At 37.2% G+C, this 24380-nt stretch overlaps 1 protein-coding gene across 2 annotated transcripts in view; it reads left to right on the top strand.

The window, feature by feature from the left end:
- The window catches only part of SNX4 (sorting nexin 4), a 55066-nt gene that overhangs the window by 11545 nt on the left and 19141 nt on the right, over positions 1–24380 (top strand). For both annotated transcript variants that reach the window (XM_006078520.4, XM_006078521.4), the window contains exons 2-7: positions 2965–3086; positions 9279–9414; positions 9492–9641; positions 10074–10121; positions 18259–18314; positions 21846–21918. In XM_006078520.4, coding sequence (XP_006078582.3) covers positions 2965–3086; positions 9279–9414; positions 9492–9641; positions 10074–10121; positions 18259–18314; positions 21846–21918 — 585 coding nt within the window. The remainder of the gene's footprint in view (positions 1–2964; positions 3087–9278; positions 9415–9491; positions 9642–10073; positions 10122–18258; positions 18315–21845; positions 21919–24380) is intronic.

The raw sequence follows: 24380 nt of genomic DNA, 5'->3' as shown, positions 1-24380 counted from the left end.
AGTTGAGCCTGTAGGAGTTGCTTGTATATTTTTGAGATTAGTTGTCTGTCAGTTGCTTCATTTGCTATTATTTTCTCCCATTCTGAAGGCTGTCTTTTCACCTTGCTTATAGTTTTCCTTTGTTGTGCAGAAGCTTTTAAGTTTAATTAGGTCCCATTTGTTTATTTTTGCTTTTATTTCCAATATTCTGGGAGGTGGGTCATAGAGGATCCTGCTGTGATGTATGTCAGAGAGTGTTTTGCCTATGTTCTCCTCTAGGAGTTTTATAGTTTCTGGTCTTACGTTTAGATCTTTAATCCATTTTGAGTTTATTTTTGTGTATGGTGTTAGAAGGTGCTCTAGTTTCATTCTTTTACAAGTGGTTGACCAGTTTTCCCAGCACCACTTGTTAAAGAGATTGTCTTTAATCCATTGTATATTCTTGCCTCCTTTGTCAAAGATAAGGTGTCCATATATGCGTGGATTTATCTCTGGGCTTTCTATTTTGTTCCATTGATCTATATTTCTGTGCCAGTACCATACTATCTTGATGACTGTGGCTTTGTAGTAGAGCCTGAAGTCAGGTAGGTTGATTCCTCCAGTTCCATTCTTCTTTCTCAAGATAGCTTTGGCTATTCGAGGTTTTTTGTATTTCCATACAAATTGTGAAATTATTTGTTCTAGCTCTGTGAGAATACCGTTGGTAGCTTGATAGGGATTGCATTAAATCTATAAATTGTTTTGGGTAGTATACTCATTTTCACTATATTGATTCTTCCAATCCATGAACATGGTATATTTCTCCATCTATTAGTGTTCTCTTTGATTTCTTTCACCAGTGTTTTATAGTTTTCTATATATAGGTCTTTAGTTTCTTTAGGTAGATATATTCCTAAGTATTTTATTCTTTCCGTTGCAATGGTGAATGGAATTGTTTTCTTAATTTCTCTTTCTGTTTTCTCATTATTAGTGTATAGGAATGCAAGGGATTTCTGTGTGTTGATTTTATATCCTGCAACTTTACTATAATCATTGATTAGTTCTAGTAATTTTCTGGTGGAGTCTTTAGGGTTTTCTATGTAGAGGATCATGTCATCTGCAAACAGTGAGAGTTTTACTTCTTCTTTTCCAATTTGGATTCCTTTTATTTCTTTTTCTGATCTGATTGCTGTGGCCAAAACTTCCAAAACTATGTTGAATAGTAATGGTGAAAGTGGGCACCCTTGTCTTGTTCCTGACTTTAGAGGAAATGCTTTCAATTTTTCACCATTGAGGATAATGTTTGCTGTGGGTTTGTCATATATAGCTTTTATTATGTTGAGGTATGTTCCTTCTATTCCTGCTTTCTGGAGAGTTTTTATCATAAATGGATGTTGAATTTTGTCAAAGGCTCTCTCTGCATCTATTGAGATAATCATATGTTTTTTATTTTTCAATTTGTTAATATGGTGTATTACATTGATTGATTTGCGGATATTGAAGAATCCTTGCATCCCTGGGATAAAGCCCACTTGGTCATGGTGTATGATCTTTTTAATGCATCATTGATTTAATTTTGTGTATTGTCACATAGCTTATTCTGTCTTCATAGCATACAGATTTAATTTCCTGTGTAAAGTATCATCATGGATTTTTATTGCATACCGCTTTTTCTTTTAACTTGTTGGTATATCCATCTTTTTACTTATATCTCTTCTTCACAAACCACCCCCAATTTTAATGCAATACAATGCTTTTTAATTAAAATCAATTAACTTTGAAAGTTCAGGGAGAAAAAAAAAAGCAAGGGAACAAAAAGAAAAGCACAGCAGTTATCACATGGCCTCACTGTGTCTTTCTTGTTTAAACTTGGAGCTAGTTTGGGTGTATTCAAGACCCTTCTTCAGTGGCAGGACTTCCCTGGTGGCTCAGAAGGTAAAGGGTCTGCCTACAATGTGGGAGACCCAGGTTTGATCCCTGGGTTGGGAAGATCCTCTGGAGAAGGAAATGGCAACCCACTCCAGTACTCTTGCCTGTAAAATCCCGTGGATGGAGGAGCGTGGTGGGCTACAGACCATGGGGTCGCAAAGAGGTAGACAGGACTGAGTGACTTCACTTTGACTTTCTTTCTTCAGTGGCACAAAGAACCTGTGAACCACCAAGTGATGTTGTTTGATACAGACCTGGGGATGATCTAGCAAGAAAAGAAAGAGGTTTCCTGTTCTTAAAACCTGCTGTCTCAGATAGACAGGGTCCTGTGTATAGTGCAGGGAACTCTATTCATTATCCTGTAATAAACTATAATCACAAATAATATGAAAAAGAATATATATTAAAGAATATCTTTGCTGCATACCAGGAACTAAGACAACATTGTAAATCAACTATACTTCAATAAAAAATGAATAAATCAATAAAAGCAATATTTATAAAAAAGAAAAACCTGCTATCTCACAGTGGAGCCTGTTAACCACTACCAAAAAGTTTAGGCAAATTTATGATCAAATATGTGATGGCTCCTTCTTTTTAAAAATTAACCTTCTTTTAAAAAATATTTAAAATTCAGCTTTAATTTTTAAAGCTGAAAATCTCATCTTTTGTCATATAGCATTTTATATTTGACTTGACTGGTAAAATAAAAAGATGTCAATATTGAGGCTCATTTGTCTCTGTAAACAGTGTTTTTAAATTTTTTCTTATGTATTTTTATATAGATTTATTCTTGGTCATTTAAGTGATATGTATACTTTTTATTTTAATTTTTGTCTCCTATACATTTTAATAATTAAATCTATGGCACTTGCTAAAATAGCTTCTGGAAAACTTTAATGTGCTACATGCTGATAAAAAGAAGCATATCATTTGCTGATGTCATTTAGCAACCACTAGTAATGCAAGAGATAAAAAAGTAACCTGAGATATGTACTAATAATGGATTTGATTATAATAGCTGGGTTTTTTTTCAGTATCATTTAAAAAGTTTTTTGTTGTTCTATTTTTATTCAGATGACAGAAAATAACTTTTCATTGAAGAAGATAGAAATTAGTGTTTCAGAAGCAGAAAAGCGAACTGGAAGAAATGCCATGAACATGCAGGAAACATATACTGCTTACCTCATTGAAACAAGGTGAGTGATGAGAATTATGTCTGAGGTTAGAAAAAGCTTTGGTAGCTGTTGATGCAAATTCTGTTGTATAATGGAATCATTTACAGGTCTTTTGGTTTCTTTACTTTTTAACAGGTGACAAGGTTTTCTTTTACTCTGGTACTCTTTAAATTTGAATGTCTTTGTTTTGGAGGGAGAACGAAGGTTACTGGATGTTACTTGATGCTTGCTTTAGTGTCAAGTAACATCCAGATCCCATCCACGTCACAGGCCTGCCCATGCGGGAGACACGGGTTAGTCCCTGGTTTGGGAAGATCCCACGTGCCTCAGAGTAACTAAGCTCATGTGCCACAACTGCCGAGTCTGTGCTCGAGAGCTCGGGAGCCATGACTTCTGAGCCCACAGGCCACAACTACTAAAGCCCGGCCCCTAGAGCCTGTGCTCCACAGCAAGAGAAGCCGCCGTGCACCACAACTAGAGAAAAGCCCACACAGCAGGGAGGACTCATCACAGCCCCAAATAAAATTATTTATTTAAAAAACTCACCAGAAAAGTCTTTTACTTCATAAGGAAAAAGTTAAATGAATTAAACTGTTTGTCCAGAGAAAAGCAAAGGATGTGTGTGTGTTTGCGGTCATGTCTCTTTGTGAACTACCAGGCTTCTCTGTCCATGGGATTCCCAGGCAAGAATACTGGAGTGGGTTGCCATTTCCTCCTCCAGAGCCTCTTCCTGGCCTCTTCCTGACCTAGGGATCGAACCCACATCTCTTGCGTCTCCTGCATTGGCGGGTGGATTCTTTACCACTGCACCACCTTGGAATTTTTCTTATTATAAATAGTTTATTAAAAGACTACACTGACAAGCTCTTTTCTTTCTGTGAACTGAGAAGAAATGCTTTCAGTTAAAACAAATAGCAGGGGCTTCCCTGGTAATCCATTAAGACTCTGTGCTTCCAGTGCAAGGTGTGCAGGTTTGATCCCTGGTTGGGAATTAGATCCTACATGCTGTGTAGTGTGGCCAAAATATAAAAAAAAAAATGAATAAAAAAGTATAATCCATATTTTTATAGAAAAGTAGAGGGACTTGCCTGGTGGGTCAGGGAAGTATCCTGCCTGTGTACATACATGCATACATATCAGAGACATTTTTAAGTTAATTTAAAAAAAGTATGATCCCATGAGAGGTTTTTTTTTTTTTTTAAGTTAAATTAGCTATTTTAAAATCATACTTTAGAAATTTGTATTGGCTCTAGCTTTTTAAGTAAATTCTTAAATTTAAAGCTAAAAAGGATATTTTTAGTATGTGCCTGTTTCTTCATCCAGTTGAACAATGAAATTAGCTGTTGATTAGCTTTACTGCTAGAAGAACCTCTTGATTTCAATAATGTGGAATAATTTATAGCTATTTACTCTTTATTTATTATAGTTGTTTACTCTTGACTTTGAAATGAATAGAGAATTATAATTCAAAAGTTGGAGTTAGAAGTGACCTCAGATCAGATCAGTCGCTCAGTCGTGTCCGACTCTTTGCGACCCCATGAATCACAGCACGCCAGGCCTCCCTGTCCATCACCAACTCCCGGAGTTCACTGAGACTCACGTCCATCGAGTCAGTGACGCCATCCAGCCATCTCATCCTCTGTCGTCCCCTTCTCCTCCTGCCCCCAATCCCTCCCAGCATCAGAGTCTTTTCCAATGAGTCAACTCTTCGCATGAGGTGGCCAAAGTACTGGAGTTTCAGCTTTAGCATCATTCCTTCCAAAGAAATCCCAGGGCTGATCTCCTTCAGAATGGACTGGTTGGATCTCCTTGCAGTCTCTGGATAAATATCTAAGTGGATCATCAGTAAATAATGTGGTATACAAAAGGATATTCAGTTGACTTTCACACTTATATTTCATTTATTTTAAAACGGTGATTCTTAAACTTTAAAATATATAGGAATCACTTGGAAAATTTGTTAAGCTACAGAATTTTGAGTGGGGTCCAGGAATTAACATATTTTAAGCTTAAGTTCCAAGTGTTTTTGAAGCAAATGAGCCATGGACCATAGTTTTATCTTTCAAATACAAAAGCTTTACATTTTAAGATAGTCAAATTTATCTTTCTTCTTTATGACTTGTGTTTTCCCTGTCTTAAATTCTTGCCTATCCCATATCATATACACGTCCACTTTGAGAAATACTGTTTATAGATCCTGTTTATAAATAGATTATTTTGTCAGTACTATAACTGACCTTCAGCAACCACAGAACCCTGGAATTTATTATTTTGGTCATGTAGAATTCTTGCTGTAATTCAGTGTTATGCAGAGTATCTTGGACACTATGAATATTGTTGAGCCTTGACATTGACTAAAAGTTCAACTTTATCACATAGCTCATCTCTTCCGTGCACACAAGAAGAAAGTCAGTTTAGCAGTTGCCTATTGTGTTACAGTTTAATAGGCTAAAATTAATAAGGCTAAGGTCATTGATTTTAATTTTTCCATAGATTTTTATGTTTTCCTATTCATAAAGTATGAACCCTTTTAAAATAGGTAAGAATATTGTATGCATTAATAGGTAAGAATGCCTCTTTGTCCTGGGAAGCTATATGATATCTTAATTCTTCTAATTTGTAAAGCAGGGCTAAGGATCCTATATACTTAAGTCAGATTAAATGGTTTAAATGGTTAAATTTAATTTAAATATTGCATGTGAAACCACTTAAGTTCAGTTCAGTTTAGTTGCTCAGTCATATCCGACTCTTTGCAACCCCATGAATCACAGCACGCCAGGCCTCCCTGTCCATCACCAACTCCGGGAGTTCACTCAAACTCAGGTCCATTGAGTCGGTGATGCCATCCAGCCATCTCATCCTCTGTTGTCCCCTTTCCCTCCTGCCCCCAATCCCTCCCAGCATCAGGGTCTTTTCCAGTGAGTCAACTCTTCGTGTGAGGTGGCCAAAGTACTGGAGTTTCAGCTTTAGCATCATTCCTTCCAAAGAACACCCAGGGCTGATCTCCTTTAGAATAGACTGGTTGGATCTCCTTGCAGTCCAAGGGACTCTCAAGAGTCTTCTCCAACACCACAGTTCAAAAGCATCAATTCTTCAGTGCTCAGCTTTCTTCACAGTCCAACTCTCACATCCATACATGACCACTGGGAAAACCATAGCCTTGACTAAACGAACCTTTGTTGACAAAGTAATGTCTCTGCTTTTCAATATGCTATCTAGGTTGGTCATAACTTTTCTTCCAAGGAGGAAGCGTCTTTTAATTTCATGGCTGCAGTCACCATCTGCAGTGATTTTGGAGCCCCAAAAAATAAAGTCTGACACTGTTTCCACTGTTTCCCTATCTATTTCCCATGAAGTGATGGGACCGGATGCCATGATCTTCGTTTTCTGAATGTTGAGCTTTAAGCCAACTTTTTCCACTCTCCTCTTTCACTTTTATCAAGAGGCTTTTTAGTTCCTCTTCACTTTCTGCCATAAGGGTGGTGTCATCTGCATATCTGAGGTTATTGATATTTCTCCTGGCAGTCTTGATTCCAGCTTGTGCTTCTTCCAGCCCAGCGTTTCTCATGATGTATTCTCCTGACTTGCCTTGTGGCTCAGATGGTAAAGCGTCTGCCTACAATGCGGGAGACCTGGGTTCGATCCCTGGGTCAGGAAGATCCTGTGGAGAAGGAAATTGCAACCCACTCCAGTACCCTTGCCTGGAAAATCCCATGGACGGAGGAGTGTGGTAGACTGCAGTTCACGGGGTCGCAAAGAGTCAGACACGACTGAGCGACTTTCACTTCACTTCGCTCTGCATAGAAGTTAAATGAACAGGGTGACAATATACAGCCTTGACACACTCCTTTTCCTATTTGGAACCAGTCTGTTGTTCCATGTCCAGTTCTAACTGTTGCTTCCTGACTTGCATATAGGTTTCTCAAGAGGCAGGTCAGGTGGTCTGGTAGTCCCATCTCTTTCAGAATTTTCACAGTTTATTGTGATCCACACAGTCAAAGACTTTGGCATAGTCAATAAAGCAGAAATAGATGCTTTTCTGGAACTCTCTTGCTTTTTCCATGATCCAGCGGATGTTGACAATTTGATCTCTGATTCCTCTGCCTTTTCTAAAACCAGCTTGAACATCTGGAACTTCACGGTTCACGTATTGCTGAAGCCTGGCTTGGAGAATTTTGAGCATTACTTTACTAGCATGTGAGATGAGTGCAATTGTGTGGTAGTTTGAGCATTCTTTGGCATTGCCTTTCTTTGGGATTGGAATGAAAACTGACCTTTTCCAGTCCTGTGGCCACTGCTGAGTTTTCCAAATTTGCTGGCATATTGAGTGCAGCACTTTGACAGCATCATCTTTGAGGATTTGAAATAGCTCAACTGGAATTCCATCACCTCCACTAGCTTTGTTCGTAGTGATGCTTTCTAAGGCCCACTTGACTTCACATTCCAGGACGTCTGGCTCTTGGGATTATCTTGGTCATGAAGGTCTTTTTTGTATAGTTCTTCTGTGTATTCTTGCCACCTCTTCTTAATATCTCCTGCTTCTGTTAGGTCCATACCATTTCTGTCCTTTATCCAGCCCATCTTTGCATGAAATATTCCCTTGGTATCTCTAATTTTCTTGAAGAGATCTCTAGTCTTCCCCATTCTGTTGTTTTCCTCTATTTCTTTGCATTGATTGCTGAGGAAGGCTTTATCTCTTCTTGCTGTTCTTTGGAACATTGCATTCAGATGCTTATATCTCTTATGTGCTATTAAATATTTGTTAAATGATTGGATAAATGGGGTAGTTTTGTGATCCAAAGAAAGTCTTTTCTAAGCTTTTAGGTGGCTTCTGCTGACTTCTTTTTGTGGCCTTTGAAATAAAACAAAGTGAAAACAACTTGTAGCAGCTCTTCTAACAGCCTTTAGATGTACTGCCTATAGGCTATATATATCTACTTTTTAGCAAGATTTGGGCTCTGTTGGTAATGATTTTGAATAATTTGAAACTTGATATTAACCCAAGATATTTTTTTTTAGCTGAAGTTGAAAATCTGAATTAGAATAGTTTTAGTCAGCTAATGGTTAGGTCAACTCTTTAAAATGAATTATCATTTAATAATCCTCTATCTTGCCATGAAAGCCATTTGTGTATTTTGAATTTCATATTATGTTTCCCTTTTTATTACAGTGAATTGATTAATATATAAATGATAAAAACATTGAACATCTTGTGTTGAGCATGGCATAGTGTATACATTTTGTCAAGACTTTATTCTGAGACTGATTTAGCCTCTCTGCCTTTATACTGTACATGTACAAATGCACATTTTGGTTATATGCATATTTCTTGGAGGAACTGTAAGTTATTTTCAATTAGGAAATAGGGTTCAGATAATGTTTAGAAGGCTGATGTTTTCTAATAGTCATTATGCTAGCAGAAATCATAAATAGTCAAAATAATTTCAAATACTCTTTTTATGATTTTACCCAGCTTTCCTCCAAATTGAACTTTTATATGGATGATTCATGGCGTTGCCTGCAGCTCTTTATATTAAATGTAAGACTAAAATTGATTTGTTACTTCCCTTCTTGCCACTGTTTCAGAGTTAATTGACATTTTACTTTTGTGGATCTTTTCTGGTACTTGGATGCATCTGATTCATTGAGGATGTTAAATTGAGGGTTTTTTTGGTGTCATGGTCTTTGGCATGAATGTTGTTCTCTCATGGTGGCAGGAATTGTCGTTTCATTGTGGCAATTAAAAGTAATTTTTCTTTGATGAAACGCTGATGAAGCCAGACTTGCACTGTATTGTATAGCCAGCCATTATGTTAACTGAATTGTTTTACATTGAGGCTTTTGTTGAGAAGAATATTCCTAATATGACTATTTCTCTCAAGTTCAAATAGGTTTTCTATAATGGAGCAAAGTGGTTAGGAGTGAGGGCTTGGGAATCAGATGGATCTGAGTGCTCTACCCACAAATCTTTGTGATTGAAGGAAGAGCATATACCGTGCAGCTGCTTCCTCATCTCTGAAGTGGGGACAGTAATCCCTGCTTCACCAGGTCTGTTGTAGGGATTAAATAATACATGAAATGTTCTCAGTGCCTGGTTCATAGCCCTCCTGGTTCATAAGCATTCAGTAAATGGAGTTATCAGTTTTAAAGGAGGTCGTATGCATGCATTTGTATTTTTAAAAAACACTAGAAATCTTATTCTGTCTTTTTCAGGTCAGTTGAACATAATGATGGTCAGAGTGTCCTAACAGACTCACTATGGAGGCGGTATAGTGAATTTGAGTTGTTGAGAAACTACCTTTTAGTTTACTATCCACATATTGTTGTGCCACCTCTACCAGAAAAAAGGGTAAGGAGTGAAATGGTGGTGTAGTTTAGAAGTAGTTAGCATTGAGACTATTCTTCATGATTGTTTTGTTTATCTAGGCAGAATTCGTTTGGCATAAACTCTCTGCTGACAACATGGACCCGGATTTTGTGGAAAGACGACGAATTGGTTTAGAAAATTTCCTCTTGAGAGTCGCTTCACATCCCATCCTTTGTAGAGACAAAATCTTCTATTTGTTTTTAACACAGGTATTTTTCTTTTATTTAGTCTTTTAAAAAATTTCATTTCACTTGGGATTTTAAACATTTTAAATTGTGGACTGCTGCTTCTTAAGGATTCTCTTGGAGCCGCTCTTTGTTAATTTATATGTATTTTCACAGTTTGTTTTGTTTTGAATTTCCAAAGTATTATATCATTCTTTTGGCTAACATTTTTATACTTAAAGATACTAAAGATGGTACTTTTTGGTATCACTTAAATGGTATCAAAGTTAGTCTTTGGTTTTTTGAATCCCGGATCTATAAAATTTTGGGGCTGTCTCTGGTAATCTTTTGGAATCTGGATTGTATGTGCCTCTCCCCCATCTCCCATGAAAGAAGAACAGAACGATGGGTATTTAATTTGGGATATTACTTATGGGCTATTTTACAGTGATATCTAAAGTTATCTTTAATTTTTAGGAAGGCAACTGGAAAGAGACGGTAAATGAAACTGGATTTCAGCTGAAGGTAAGGGTAATTGTATGAAATAATGTGTCATGTCCATATACAATTTCTAGCACAGTGCCATGCCTTAATGGGTACTTGCTATTTATTGAATAAGTGAATGTTGGAAATAGGCTTTACATCTAATATCACTGGTAATTTTAAAGAAACTATGTGGTTTATTTTTGATTGGTGTAATTTTTGTTAATAGTGAGACTATAATGGGCATATTTATGTGTGAATTTAATTCTCTTGGGAAAGAACATTTTGGAGCAGTAATTTAGGTATAAGCTATAGATTTTCCCCGCAGTATACTCACATTATGCTTTTTATGTTTTTTTATTTCCTCTGTCCTTGTCACTGTCACTCTTAGTGGTGCCCACGTAATTGCTAACTCTATTAGATAGAAAAGACACTTCTAAAGGGTTGAACTTGGGTTTTCCTATCTTAGTAGGCTAAAAGAGTAGCCATCAGTCATGCTTATTTTGTATACTGAGACAACGGTGGCCGGTTTTGAGTGGGCATAGGATTCATTTTTGTATCAGTGATACAGGTTTAATTAGATTTTGATTGCTCATCATATTGATCATTAGAATTAGTGTTTGGGAATGGAACTGTTACCTAAAAATTAAAGACCATGTCAGTCATGACTACCCTCACTCTGCTCTGCTCTCCCCTCCCTCTGGTTTCCAAAAGTAATTTAACACTGCAAATTTTTAAAAGTTTTCATCTCTTATGTAAACAGAATATGTAAGAAGAAAAAGTAATATAAATTGATATATAAATTGATAAACAGTTCATATGATATTGCAGTAACAGAAGTTCAATAGGTTTAGGCAGCAAGAACAGAATGTCTTTACAGTAATTTTTAGAACTAGAGATTTATGCATTGGCATATAGGTATTTTAATTTTAACACAAAAAGACAGGAGAAAACATTTTTTTCTGCACAAAAAATGTAATTAAGTATCTAATTTTGTCATAAACCAATTTTAACTTACTGGTTCAACTTATGAGTTATCTGAAACTTCAGATAACATGAAAAAATTAGTATTTTCTTAGCTGTAACTCACTATGGTGCTCAAAAAGAGAATAATGGAATTTTGAAGATGATTTGAAATAACTCTGAACTTTAAAAAATTGTTTATATTTTGATAGAATTTTATGAGAACTAGTCCAGGATTTCTTAGGAGCTAATAATGAAGAAAAGAACAAACTAAAATATTTTTTTTGGTGATGCCTCTTTATATAATAGAAAATTTAAAAACTGTTAACTTTTTAAGAGTTTCATTTAGTCATTATTTTAGTAACTGGTTATCAGTTGTTTGTCCTTAGCACAGTTTTTGGGCGTAACTGGGTGGCCTTGAGAAAATTCATGAATTTCCCCATCCATTTAGACTATTCTGTTTACAGAGTGCCTTGAATCTTGTGTGTCGGTGCTACCTTAAGTGTTTAGATATAATGTTTTATATTTGGGTAGCCTTACGGTAAAATCCTAGTTTCACTTTTATAAAATCTTTGAAAGGTAATACTCTGTTCAGTTCAGTTCAGATGCTCAGTCGTGTCCGACTCTTTGCGACCCCATGAATCGCAGCACACCAGGCCTCCCTGTCCATTACCAACTCCTGGAGTTCACTCAGACTCACGTCCATCGAGTCAGTGATGCCATCCAGCCATCTCATCCTCTGTTGTCCTCTTCTTCTCCTGCCCCCAATCCCTCCCAGCATCAGAGTCTTTTCCAGTGAGTCAACTCTTCGCATGAGGTGGCCAAAGTACTGGAGTTTCAGCTTTAGCATCATTCCTTCCAAAGAAATCCCAGGGCTGATCTCCTTCAGAATGGACTGGTTGAACCTCCTTGCAGTCCAAGGCACTCTCAAGAGTCTTCTCCAACACCACAGTTCAAAAGCATCAAGTCTTTGGCGTTCAGCCTTCGTCACAGTCCAACTCTCACATCCATACATGACCACTGGAAAAACCATAGCCTTGACTAGACGGACCTTTGTTGGCAAAGTAATGTCTCTGCTTTTGAATATGCTATCTAGGTTGGTCATAACTTTCCTTCCAAGGAGTAAGCATCCTTTAATTTCATGGCTGCAGTCATCATCTGCAGTGATTTTGGAGCCCCAAAAAATAAAGTCTGACACTGTTTCCCCATCTATTTCCCATGAAGTGATGGGACCGGATGCCATGATCTTCATAATACTCTGTACACAGTATTAATAATTTGAAAAGTAGGAATTGAAATGGACTAGACATAAAATGTATAGGGAGAATTTGGAAACACTTGCAAGGAAATGGAACCTTTTGGACTAACACATGCATGTTTGTGCATGCATACATTCAAGCATGTACGTGCATCTGTGTATATCTATATATATATAGAGAGAGAAAGACTCACTTCTCTTATCTGGAGGGTGTGTATTTGGTAGTTATAACTAACCTGATCACAGTCAAAAGGTGGGATTTAGAACTGACTTCTGAGATGTTCAGATGGATGTGAAGTAACTTACTACAGTGTTTACAGATATACTTTGGTCCTTTCAGATAGTATGCAATTAATTTTATTGTAGTTATCCAAACACACTTGACTATTTTTAGTCTGCAGCCTACTAGAAAGTTTTAAAGGTCTAAAGGTGCATACTGCTGGATATAGGCATACTGTGACAACAGTGAGAACTGACAGCTGAGCCTGCCGGTAAAGTATAACAGTGATATGAGAGTCAGACACTGCAGTACTGGGGTCTGTGGCATGGTGCCAAATCCCCATTCACCTTTGTAGCCTCTCGGGCTTCATTGCATCACAGGTGGATTCAGTCTTAGTTGTTTATAGTGGTTACTTTGAGGCTTCCAGAAAAGGTTGAATTGCTGGCTGAGTACTTATAATTCAGTGTTTTTTCTTCTTCTTCTTTTTAGCATGCAACTAGTTTTTTGATGTAAAAAATTTTTTTAAATTCAGTGTTTCTTCAAGTGTGGTCAGTTGGCTTCATGAGTCTCAATTTGTTGGGATTGTTCAGAATACTGAATCCTAGAGTTCATTGCAGGCATATTGACTCCCATGGGCCAAAAACTTGACAAACATTGTTGTAAGATGACCGATAAGAATGTTTTTAGGAAGATAATTTTAAAAGATTATCAAAATTGGTAAGAAAAAAAAGTTTAGAACCAAAAGCAGCATTTTTTTCTGAATATCATTAACATTAAATGTTCACTATGTGCTTAAGCACTGTACTCTGATACAGTATTCATGGCTTTTTTGCTGGCAGCTGCCTCAGTACTTTTGAGGTTAGTTCAGTATTATCCCAGCTTTTTAGGTCAGGAGAAAGTGACTTAACTCACGGTCATATAGTTATAAGTGATAGAGGCTGAATTAAAGTCCAGACCTTCTTAATTACCATCCTGTATTACTTATCTTTTCACTAGCTACTTATATAATTAATGTATATAAAGATGATTGGTTAAGGAATGTTGGAAACTATATTTCAATGAAAATGAGATTGTTCTGAGTCAGACTGGAGCTAATATAGTGTTATAGGTCAATAATGAAAGTGAAAGTGAAGCCACTCAGTCGTGTCCGACTCTTTGGGACCCCATGGACTGTAGCCTATCAGGCTCCTCTGTCTATGGGATTTTCCAGGCAAGAGTGCTGGAGTGGGTTGCCATTTCCTTCTCCAGGGGATCTTCCCAACCCAGGAATCGAACCCGGGTCTCCCACATTGCAGGCAGATGCTTTACTGTCTGAGCCACCAGGGAAGCCCAGGTTAATAATACTGCAATTAAAAAAAAGAATATTTGAACTTGGCTATTGGATTGCCATCATCAAATTGAAATAATAGCTTTAATTTCTCCCTTTTAGACATGTTTAATCTGTAGTTTGGGCCTGCTGCTGCTGCTGCTAAGTCGCTTCAGTCGTGTCCGACTCTGTGCGACCCCATAGACGGCAGCTCACCAGGCTCCCCCGTCCCTGGGATTCTCTAGGCAAGAACGCTGGAGTGGGTTGCCATTGCCTTCTCCAATGCATGAAAGTGAAAAGTGAAAGTGAAGTCGCTTAGTCGTATCCGACTTTTAGCGACCCCATGGACTGCAGCCTACCAGGCTCCTCCGTCCATGGGATTTTCCAGGCAAGAGTACTGGAGTGGGGTGCCATTGCCTTCTCCAAGTTTGGGCCTAATAGTTTACATTTTCTTAAATATTTTTAGAGTATTATACTCAACAGGATAATTGTAAAAATTTAGTTTTATAAAAGTCTGTGCTTTATTTTTTTTTGGCCATGCTACATGACTTGTGGGATCTTGATTCACCAACCAGGTATTAAACATTCAACGGAGGCCCTTGACAGTGAGCACACAGAGTTCTAACCACTGGACCACTAGGGAACTCTCTCCCCTCCCCTCCCCTCCCCACTCTTGTTCTTCATTTAACACAAATATGAGCAACAGACTTTTTCATCACTGTTGTATATTGGCATTCCTTCGTTTTTCTTGGATGTCTATATGGTACTTCTGTTAATTCACTGAAGGGAGAGCAGAGAGTTTCTCTTTAGAGTAATGAACATATTAACTAGTTACTTTAGTTTAAAGAAATACCATTTTAACCCAGTTACATGAAAGAAAGTGTCATCCATATGCCCAAATCTTAAATGAATTTAGGCTGACTGGGAAGTATCTAGAACCTTGTTTGTGGCTTGGAGCAGGAATTGCCACAGACAAGATCTGAGCCTTTAGGATCTCTGCTAACTCTGGAGAGTCCAGATGCTAGGTACCTACAGACTATCGGATACTCTTCTAGGTGCTGTGGATCCAACTGTGAATAAGCTGGAAACATTCATAAGCTCCGTGTTCTTATGGAGCTTATACTGAAGTAGTTGAAGTTGAATTAACATCTGTTTAAGATACTTTGAAAGTTATAGGTGATAAAACAGAAAACAGTTGTCATTGTGAGATAATATGACAGCTGGAATTTTTTCCCCAGGGATTATTTTGAGATATGACAGTATAATTTATTGTTCAAATGGAGACTGTTTTGAGAATAAAAAGGGGCTCTGTTAATAATTAGGTTAGGACAGCAGGTGTAAACCAGTAGTACTGTTCTGGGCAAACTGGGTCACATGGTTGAAGAGAACATTTGAGCTGAGACCTGAATAATGAGAAGCCTGCAGTGGAGTCAGCCTAAGGGGTCAAGGAAGAAGAATGTTAGAGTCAGGGCAAGCTGGTAATGGTTTACTAGGTAAGGCTTGGAGGAAGATAAGAATCTGAAAATGAAATAGAGGAAAGACAAGGTCTAGCACAAGAGAAGTATAGTATGTAATAGGAATTGGAAAGGGAAAGGGAGGTGGGGATTAAAGAATATGGGAAGGTATTAAGTTGGGACTGTAGAATAGTCAGGGTTTTTTTTTTTCTTTTCATTCATCCAGTATACTTATTGCATGTTTTTCTTGTGCCAGGCATTGGGAAGTGTTGGGGATACAGGCATGAAAATGCAGTTTAAAGTAGTGCCATGGCAGCTATTGTGCAACTCTCGGGGCCCTATTCACATTGTGTTTTTCTTGTGGCTCTTACATTTTCATGGACAGCTAGGAAACAAGCAGACAGCCCAGGGGATTTCAGACAGTGCTGTAGTAAAGGAGACTAAGTAGGGTGGTATGAGACAGTGGTGTAAGGGCTTCTTTAGATACTTAGTGGGGAATCTGATAAGATGGATAAAGGGTAACCTGTCAGATTTGGGTAGGGCTTCCCTTGTGGCTCAGCTGGTAAAGAATCTGCCTGCAATGTGGGAGACCTGGGTTCGATCTCTGGGTTGGGAGGATCCCCTGGAGAAGGGAAAGGCTACCCACTCCAGTATTCTGGCCTGGAGAATTCCATGGACTGTATAGTCCATGGGGTTGCAAAGAGTCGGACATGACTGAGTGACTTTCATTTTCACTTAGAGATCTAGCTTTGGGGAGAAGTTTCTGACTTGATGATATTTTAGGCAGTTTCTCTTTTTATGGAATCTTGTGAAATGATGAGCAGATTGAGTGGGGTATTATGATGGACTGACCTGACAGTGTTTGGTAAGCAAGGTTAGCATGATGATGGTTTACATTTTATATGCCTTCTATAGTGGTAAATTGGTAATATTAAAAGTAAAAAACAAATAGGTGGGATTCAGTATGAGATTCAGAAAAAGATACACATGAAAATTTTCTTTTTTTACTCATGGGTTTATGTACTTTCATCCTTATTTAAAGAATCTCGTTTGCTTGTTCCTATAAAGTCACATTGGTAATTTGAAATCACTTAAAGAACACAAGGGAGTAATATATGCCTTAAATTCATATATGCTGTAATTGAAAGGACTTTCACATGCATTAGCTCCTTGGCCCTTCAGATGTAAGAAATGTCAAGAATTGGTAAAATATCCATTTATTTATTAAAAACTTTTTTGGGGGGGGCCATGCCACACAGCATGTGGGATCCTCACTTCTTGACCAGGGATCCAACCTGTGCCCCCGCATTGAAAGTGTGGAGTCCTAACCCCTGGACTGCCAGGGAAATTCCTAAAATATACCCCATTTTAGAAATAAGAGAATCCCCTGAATTCACTGACGACTTAAGCTTTAGATATTCTTGAAAGCTCTTTGAATTGCTTTTGGTCTAAAGTTTTAGGATGCTGGATTTGTGGAGTGGTGTATTATTGCAGTTTTTTTTTTTTTTAAGCTGTGTAATCTGGGAAGCCTTAGTTGTTCTGGTTTGTTTGTTTTAATATTTGGGGAGTATTTGTAATTAGGATTTGTAAGTTGGAATGATATAAAATGTTCAGGATGATTGGTATTTTCAAAACCAAATCATGTTATAAAATTGTTAACCGATTGAGCTACACCGTTTGTGAACTCTGTGTTTTTTGTGCCTTGGTCAGGGGAAAAAAATACATTTATGTATATATTTTAAATGAGGACATAGACAACGAGGATAACTTTGGATATATTAAGTATAAGTTTATACAATGAAATTATTACTTAGTGTTGATCCCTCTGTCTCTCCTTTGAAATAAGGTAGAAGTGAAGGGGTTTCCCAGGTAGCTCAGTGGTAAAGAATCTGCCTGCCAACACAGGAGATGTGAGCTCTATCCCTGGATCAGGAAAATCCCCTGGAGAAGGAAATGGCAACCCACTCCAGTATTCTTGCCTGGGAAATCCCATGGACAGAGGAAGCCTGGCTGGCTGTAGTCCACAGGGTTGCAAAGATTTGGACATCACTTAGCTAAGCAGCAGCAGAAATAACTAAAGGTAGTTAAATAGTTGTGTCAGAATATCTAGAAATAAGTAAAGGTTGTTTAAAAGTTGTGTTGCAATGTTTTCTGTCAACTAGAAAGGAATTAATTTGATGTCATCTAGCTTGTTTTTCGGAAAAGGCAATGACACCCCACTCCAGTACTTTTGCCTGGAAAATCCCGTGGATGGAGGAGCCTGGTGGGCTGCAGTTCATGGGGTTGCTAGAGTCGGACACGACTGAGCGACTTCACTTTCACTTTTCACTTTCATGCATTGGAGAAGGCAATGGCAACCCACTCCAGTGTTCTTGCCTGGAGAATCCCAGGGACGGCGGAGCCTGGTGGGCTGCCATCTATGGAGTCGCACAGAGTTGGACACGACTGAAGTGACTTCGCAGCAGCAGCGTCTTGTTTTAATTTAGTACATGCATTTCCATATTTCTTTCTTTTCCTAAAATACTGATCATGAAAAGGAGAAAAACCAATGTACATTTGGTTTAGATTCCATCTGAGAATGACCCTCAGTAATGCACAGGCTTCAAAGCAGTAATTTTATTTAGTTTATATATACAGATCATTGTTTTTCTTGATTTAGAGAAAAAGTAAACTACTTTTTGACACAGCCTATTCTGAGTTATAATAATGCAGAGCTGTATGCTTGCTCACCTGTTGGTATTTACAGTTGTTTTACTTTGGAATCATTGAATGTCATGTATTCAATTTAATTTATAATATTATTTTTGCAATGTTTAAAAAATAACTACTAGGTGTTTGGGGGGTATGTTTAATGTGTTTGACACAAATAATATGAAGAAAAGTATACTTGAATAGCTTAATTCTAAAGGGAAAATAAAACTGTTTGGATTTATACCCTGAAATATAATTGTATTAAGTGAATAAATTATTTTTTCCAGGCAGACTCCAGGTTAAAAGCGCTTAATGCAACATTCAGAGTGAAAAACCCAGACAAGTAAGGTTTTGTTTTAATAACAGTTACAATATTGTTTTGAATGGTGCCTATCAATCTATTTAATTTTTCATTTCTGAATGTATGCACTTTATTTGCTAAATATTTTAAATAGTAATTCACATTAGTGAAATCCTTTTACAGTCTAAAACTGACTTTGAAATTTGATGATTTTATTGGGATTAAGGTTGTAAGTAACTGACGTTTTAGAAAATTAAACCACTGCTTTTTCCTGGAAGGATTTCTTAAGTGTTATTGAAGGTATCAGAAAAATGAGGAAAGTAATTTTAATTTCATATAAAATGGGTTTTCTTATTAGACTTTGCTTGTCAGATATGTGCAAAACTCAAGGTAATATATTATCTATTTTAATAATAAACTATCTACTTTGAATGCCAAGAAAACTTGATAAATAAATGCATACTAATATAATAACTTCATGGAGCTATATCTATATGACAATTACCTGACTTCATTAATGTTAGTTTGGAGTTTGTGAGAGCATTTCTATATTAAAGGAAACTGTGTATTCAGAAATAACTTTCCGGAGGGTGGAATCTAGGTATATAAGATTTGGTTTTGCTCATTCTCGGAATTTGCAGATAATTCAGGCTCTTCATCATACTGACCTTTGCCTGAAGCTTAGTTCGATTGTACTTTCCAGTTAGAAATGTGCTTAGGTGGATGGGGTTTTTCCATACTTGGCGACCAAGTTTACGAGGTCTGTTAGAATTTCTCTAGTCAGGCCTTCAAGCCTTAACTTCTACATATGTGTACATTCTTAGCAGACAGAGGCCAAGTTTGCGTAGTCTGATAGCCTGTTATGCTGATTTTCATAAACCATAACACATTAACATAATGCCTCTACTTTTTAATATAACTTTTGAATGTAAGATGTAAATACTAATATTTTAAAGTTTGGTAATTAGGAAATTGTGATGGTAACCATTGAGGTTTTCACTTTTTTAATAGACTTTGTTTCGTAGAGTAGTTTTAGGTTCCCAGAAAAACTAAGTGAGACATCATACAGAACTCCCATATCCCCTCTGCCCCTACACTTGCACAGCTGTTCCTGGATACATACAGCCACCCCTGGTATACCTTTCCAGCGTGATACATTTGTTACGATTGATCAGCTTGCATTGAATCATCATGATGCCTGTCAAAGTGCATAGTTTACATCAGGGTTCACCCTTGGTGTTATATATTGTATGGGTTTTGACACATGTACAGTGACATGTGTGTATCATTATAGTATCTTGAAAAGTATTTTCACTATGCTAAAAATCCTTTTTGCTCTCCCTTTTTATCTCTTCCTCCCCATAACCCTAGCAACCACTGATCTTTTTACTGATTCCATAGTTTTGCCTTTTCCAGAATATTGTATCATCGTACGGAGCATTTTCAGACAGACTTTTGCTTTACAGTATGCATTTAAGATTCCACTGAGGTTTTAATAAAGGTTATGACATCCATAATATATAAGAGGTGTTGTCTAGATTAAGAACTAAAATTATGTCACCTTCCAAAAAAAGCTTTGGAAAATGTAAGCAGCAGAGTTTACGACATTGGTGAATGTACATTCATTAGAGGAGCATGTAGATGAGACAGTTTAAATTAATATTTTAATGTTGCTGTTAGTTAAGTGTTTTTTAATGTAATAAAAAATGTATTGTCAATTGTATGTTTGTCTTCCTTTTTCTGACCTACCATCTCTTCTAGATTGCTAAATTTTGTTTAATATCCATATTATAGAATTTTAAATGTGATATAGCCAATAACATAACCAGGGCAGTTTTTGCTCCTGAGTTCTTGTTAAAGTATATAATTAGTAATAGAATTTGTTTGCCTTAAGTTTTAGATTAGAGAATTATCTACATCAGTCATTGTTGTAACAGATTTTTAATATATAGAATCTCTGTTCTAGGTCTAGCTGGCCCAGTAAATTAATTATTATTCATACTGTTATTAAAATAGTTTATATCACTAAAATACTTTCTTTCTGTTCTTTCTTAAAATCTAGAAAACCAGAAAGAGTTTCAGAGGGAATACCAAAATGATACTCCTTCATGCATGTTTATTTTTCTTTACACTGTTCAAAGCAGTGAGGAGGAGGACCTTGAGTCTTCTACTTTCTTGTGGCAGTATTTGGCTGATATTTAGGAGGTAGACCAAGTGATTAATAGAATGTATGGCATGAAAGAGAGGAGAAGGAAAACAGGTGGCACCCAGGTTTCATTCTTTAAACTGCTAGGGAGTACAGAGGAGATTTGATGGCATGGGGGAAGATAAGTTGAACTTTGGATATATAAGCAGCCACTAATATCTGCTAGCCAGTTGGCATTATAGATACAGCATTTAGGAGAGAGTTTGGGGCTGGAGATAGATATTTGGAGTTAAGCAGCATGTAGATCATAATCGTGAAGCTTTGTGAATAAGTCACATAGAGTACGGGCTTCCCACGTGGCACTAGTGGTAAAGAACCCGCCTACCAATGCAGGAGACCCAGGTTTGATCCCTGGGTCAGGAAGATCCCCTGGAGGAGGGCATGGCAACTCACTCCAGTATTCTTGCCTGGAGAATCCCATGGACAGAGGAGCCTGGTGGGCTACAGTCCATAGAGTTGCAAAGAGTCAGACACGACTGAAATGACTTGGCACATATGTACACACATACAGTATGTAGACCAAATAATTGGTTGTAATATGGGCAAGGACCTAGGGCTGAACTCTAAAGAAACCAGTGCTTGAAGGGTGTTTTCCAAAGTATAATCTGAGGATTACCAGCATCTGAATCCTGTGAGTGAGTTTGTTATAAATTCAGATTCCTGAGTCCCACTAGGGCCTCTGTGTACAGTTATGGTGATTACTCATGCCCTCTTTTACTGAGAGGCCCTCAGTTGTGTTTCTGGCAAATATTTTAGGAGTCCTTTGAACACTAAAGTTGGCAGTATAAGAGATGGGTGAAGGAAGTCAGTCCTGCAAAGGAGACTTTAGGAGTGACCAGAGAGTAAAAGGAAAATCATTAGAAATTAACAGTGATGTCAAGGAAATAAGTTTTTGAGGAGGGTGAAGTAAGCTGTTACATTGCTGGAAGAGCAGTGGTATCTGAAGTTTCAGGTCATTATGGAGAATGGCAGATACTAGATTATAGAAATAAAGATTACTGAGCAGCATGAAGATTAGGGTTAGAGATCATGAGTTTATGTTTGTACCAAAAGATTTTTTTAGTGCCATAAATTTTCTCCTGTTTTCTTTTTTTCCCAAGTAGTTTCTCATACCAACAAATTTTATCTCTATCTCAGTTCCACGGTGTGAATTATAAAGTATGACATCTTTTCTCAGCTTTAAAAATATCTAAAGAAAATGTGGTTATTTAATTGTAGAACTTTTTGAGTTTGTATCAGTGTGTAAATGTTTAAGGCTAGCATATGGTTAAATAGAATCAGTTTCATTATTCTCAGGAACTGCTGTTTTGTCTTTCAGTTTTTGACTGCTGTTCATGAAAAAAATGATGTTTTGTTTCCTATTTCAGGAGATTTATTGAACTAAAACACTATAGTGATGAACTCCAGTCTGTCATCTCACATCTCCTTCGAGTCAGAGCTGTAAGTGGTCACCAGAAGCTTTTTGACAGGTGTTTTTATGGAAGTGCTTCCCATTTAATCATTATGTTTTTAAGTAATGGAAGGTGTTTATGATGAATAACTGATTTTTATATTCAAATTTGGTGTGTTAGTCACCTAAATTGCATTTTTTTAAAATTGTGAAATTTTTTCTGGCATAAATAACTTAAAGAATTTTAACCTATTGTTTTCTCTGTAGTCTATGTATGGTTTCTTTTTTTTTTTTTTCTTAGTATATGGTTGTTTTGACATTTATCAAAGTGCCTATCATTTCAGCATTGGAATATAATTGTGTGACTTTGATCTACATATTCTTTTATTCTTTCAAGGTTTTTTTTTAAGGTTGGTGAATAGTTAATATTAAGCCATTCTGCATCTGTGCTCTTAAATTATACTAAATAAACTTATGTAGGGTAATGGTCTGCTATGACATGAGGAACTAGTAATATACCAATAATGATTGTACTTACCTGTAGAGTTTGGCTGTAATAGACATGGAGAAATATATTTTTGGGTAGATTAATGTAGTACCTGAAAAATGTCCTTTGGGGTAACCTAGAGAAAACCTTAGAACTGGTCTTAAAGGCTTTGAAAGACACTGAGTTACCAGGTCTATGATCATATCTTACACTCATTGGAATCATCTTGAAATGAAATATATTATCTGGGATTTGTTTTATTGAAAGAGTCTGCTGGTAAAGGGTAGAGAGTAGGGTCAATTTTAGATGCAATTTAATTGGCCATATGATAATTGTTGAAGGTAAGTGTTGGGAAATGGGAGTATATCCTACTATCCTCTACTTTTTGTATGTTTGTATGAAGATTTTCATTAAAAGTATAAAAAAATTAAGTAAGGGAACACTCCTTTTGAAGTATCCTCATATTGGCCCAATCTGTGTAACCGTCCAGAGTACTATAGGACTCTTTATATAAATTGTAAGATACTTTGTAGGAAAAGAAAAAGGTACCTATGAGAATTATTAGGATAGAGTCAAGAATGGGGTATTGAAAAGGACTTGTGAATTGATGAGATAAAATTTCTAGGCCTCTAGTTACTTTGAAGTTACCTAAACAAATAAGGCAACAGTTCTTAATGGAAAGTGAAGGTGGGGTCAGAGACACCCCAGAAGACTGGAAGAACCCTTCATACTATTTTTGTCTTCTATGTCAAAAAACCTGGAGAATTTACTTAAATTAGAGGTCTGGCTGATTATGAAAGCTGTTCCTCTTAAAGACCTTCCACCAAAGGGAAGGGGGCACACTGTGGAAGGTGTCATGCCACAGGAAGCTGGACGGCGCTGGGTGTCTTGGCTAGGCAGAGGCACACTGTTAAGCAGTCACATACCAGCTCCAGGTATTGAGAGGTTCTCAAGCAGTCATTCACATCCAGAAGAAACGAAGGGAAAAGGCAGAAAAACCAGCCAGAGTCAGATTTATCGGAAATAGCAGAGATGAGTGGTGAATTGAACAAAGTGTAACAATTAAAACCCAGAGAATCTGTAAAATGTAGGGAATAAGTTTGAATGATATCTAAAGGAGGGAGGAAATAACTGTCACTGTTGTGAAGCTGTGCTGCAGATCATCTAGCCTGCAAGAAGGTATGGGTGATTGCCCTCATAAAGCAAGTGTCCAGTGATCATATTTGGCTTTCTGCTGAAAGTGTATTTTTGAATGTGATTAATACTTAATAATCTTGAGAGATCATGGTAAAATGTAATAGTGATGTTACAGAAAGTTTTGAGTCTCACACACAGCTGTTTCAATACTTTGTAAATTTCATTTTGAGGGCTTCCCTCGTGGCTCAGTGGTAAAGAAACTGCCTGCCAGTGCAGAAGAGGCGCAGGTGACTTGGGTTTGATCCCTGGGTTTGGAAGATACCCTGGAGAAGGAAATGGCAACCTACTCCAGTATTCTTGCCTGGGAAATCCCATGGACAGAGGAGCCTGGCAGGCTACAGCCTGGCGGGTTGCAAAAGAACATGACTTAGTGACTAAACAAGAGCAGCACTTCATTTTAGCCCTGTTGTTCTTCTAACTATTTTTAACCATGCCAAGCTTGTTTCTGGTCTTTTATTTGCTGTTTCCTGGACCTGTACCATTCTTCCCTCATGCCCTACCCCAGGATCCTCACTTGGCTTATTCTTTTGTTATTCAGTTATTGGTTCAAATACCTCTTGAGAGAAATTATCTTTTTTGAGCATCCTATATAAAATGTGGTGCAGGTTTCTATGGTTTCTGTCATTTTCTGTGATTCTGAACTTGTTAATTATCTCCTCTACTAGTATATACGTGAGCTCGTAAGAGCAGGAGCTTTATTTTCTCACTGCTGAATCCTGAGAATAATGCTGGACTCAAATAGCACCCACTATGTATTCATTGAATGGATGAATAAATAAATGTATGTGCTGACAGTTTTATGTTTTAAAAAATCTTGAAAAGCAGTAA

The sequence above is a fragment of the Bubalus bubalis genome, chromosome 1, assembly GCF_019923935.1.
Source record: "Bubalus bubalis isolate 160015118507 breed Murrah chromosome 1, NDDB_SH_1, whole genome shotgun sequence".
Lineage (NCBI taxonomy): Eukaryota > Metazoa > Chordata > Mammalia > Artiodactyla > Bovidae > Bubalus > Bubalus bubalis.
This window is presented reverse-complemented; position numbering and strand designations above follow the sequence as displayed.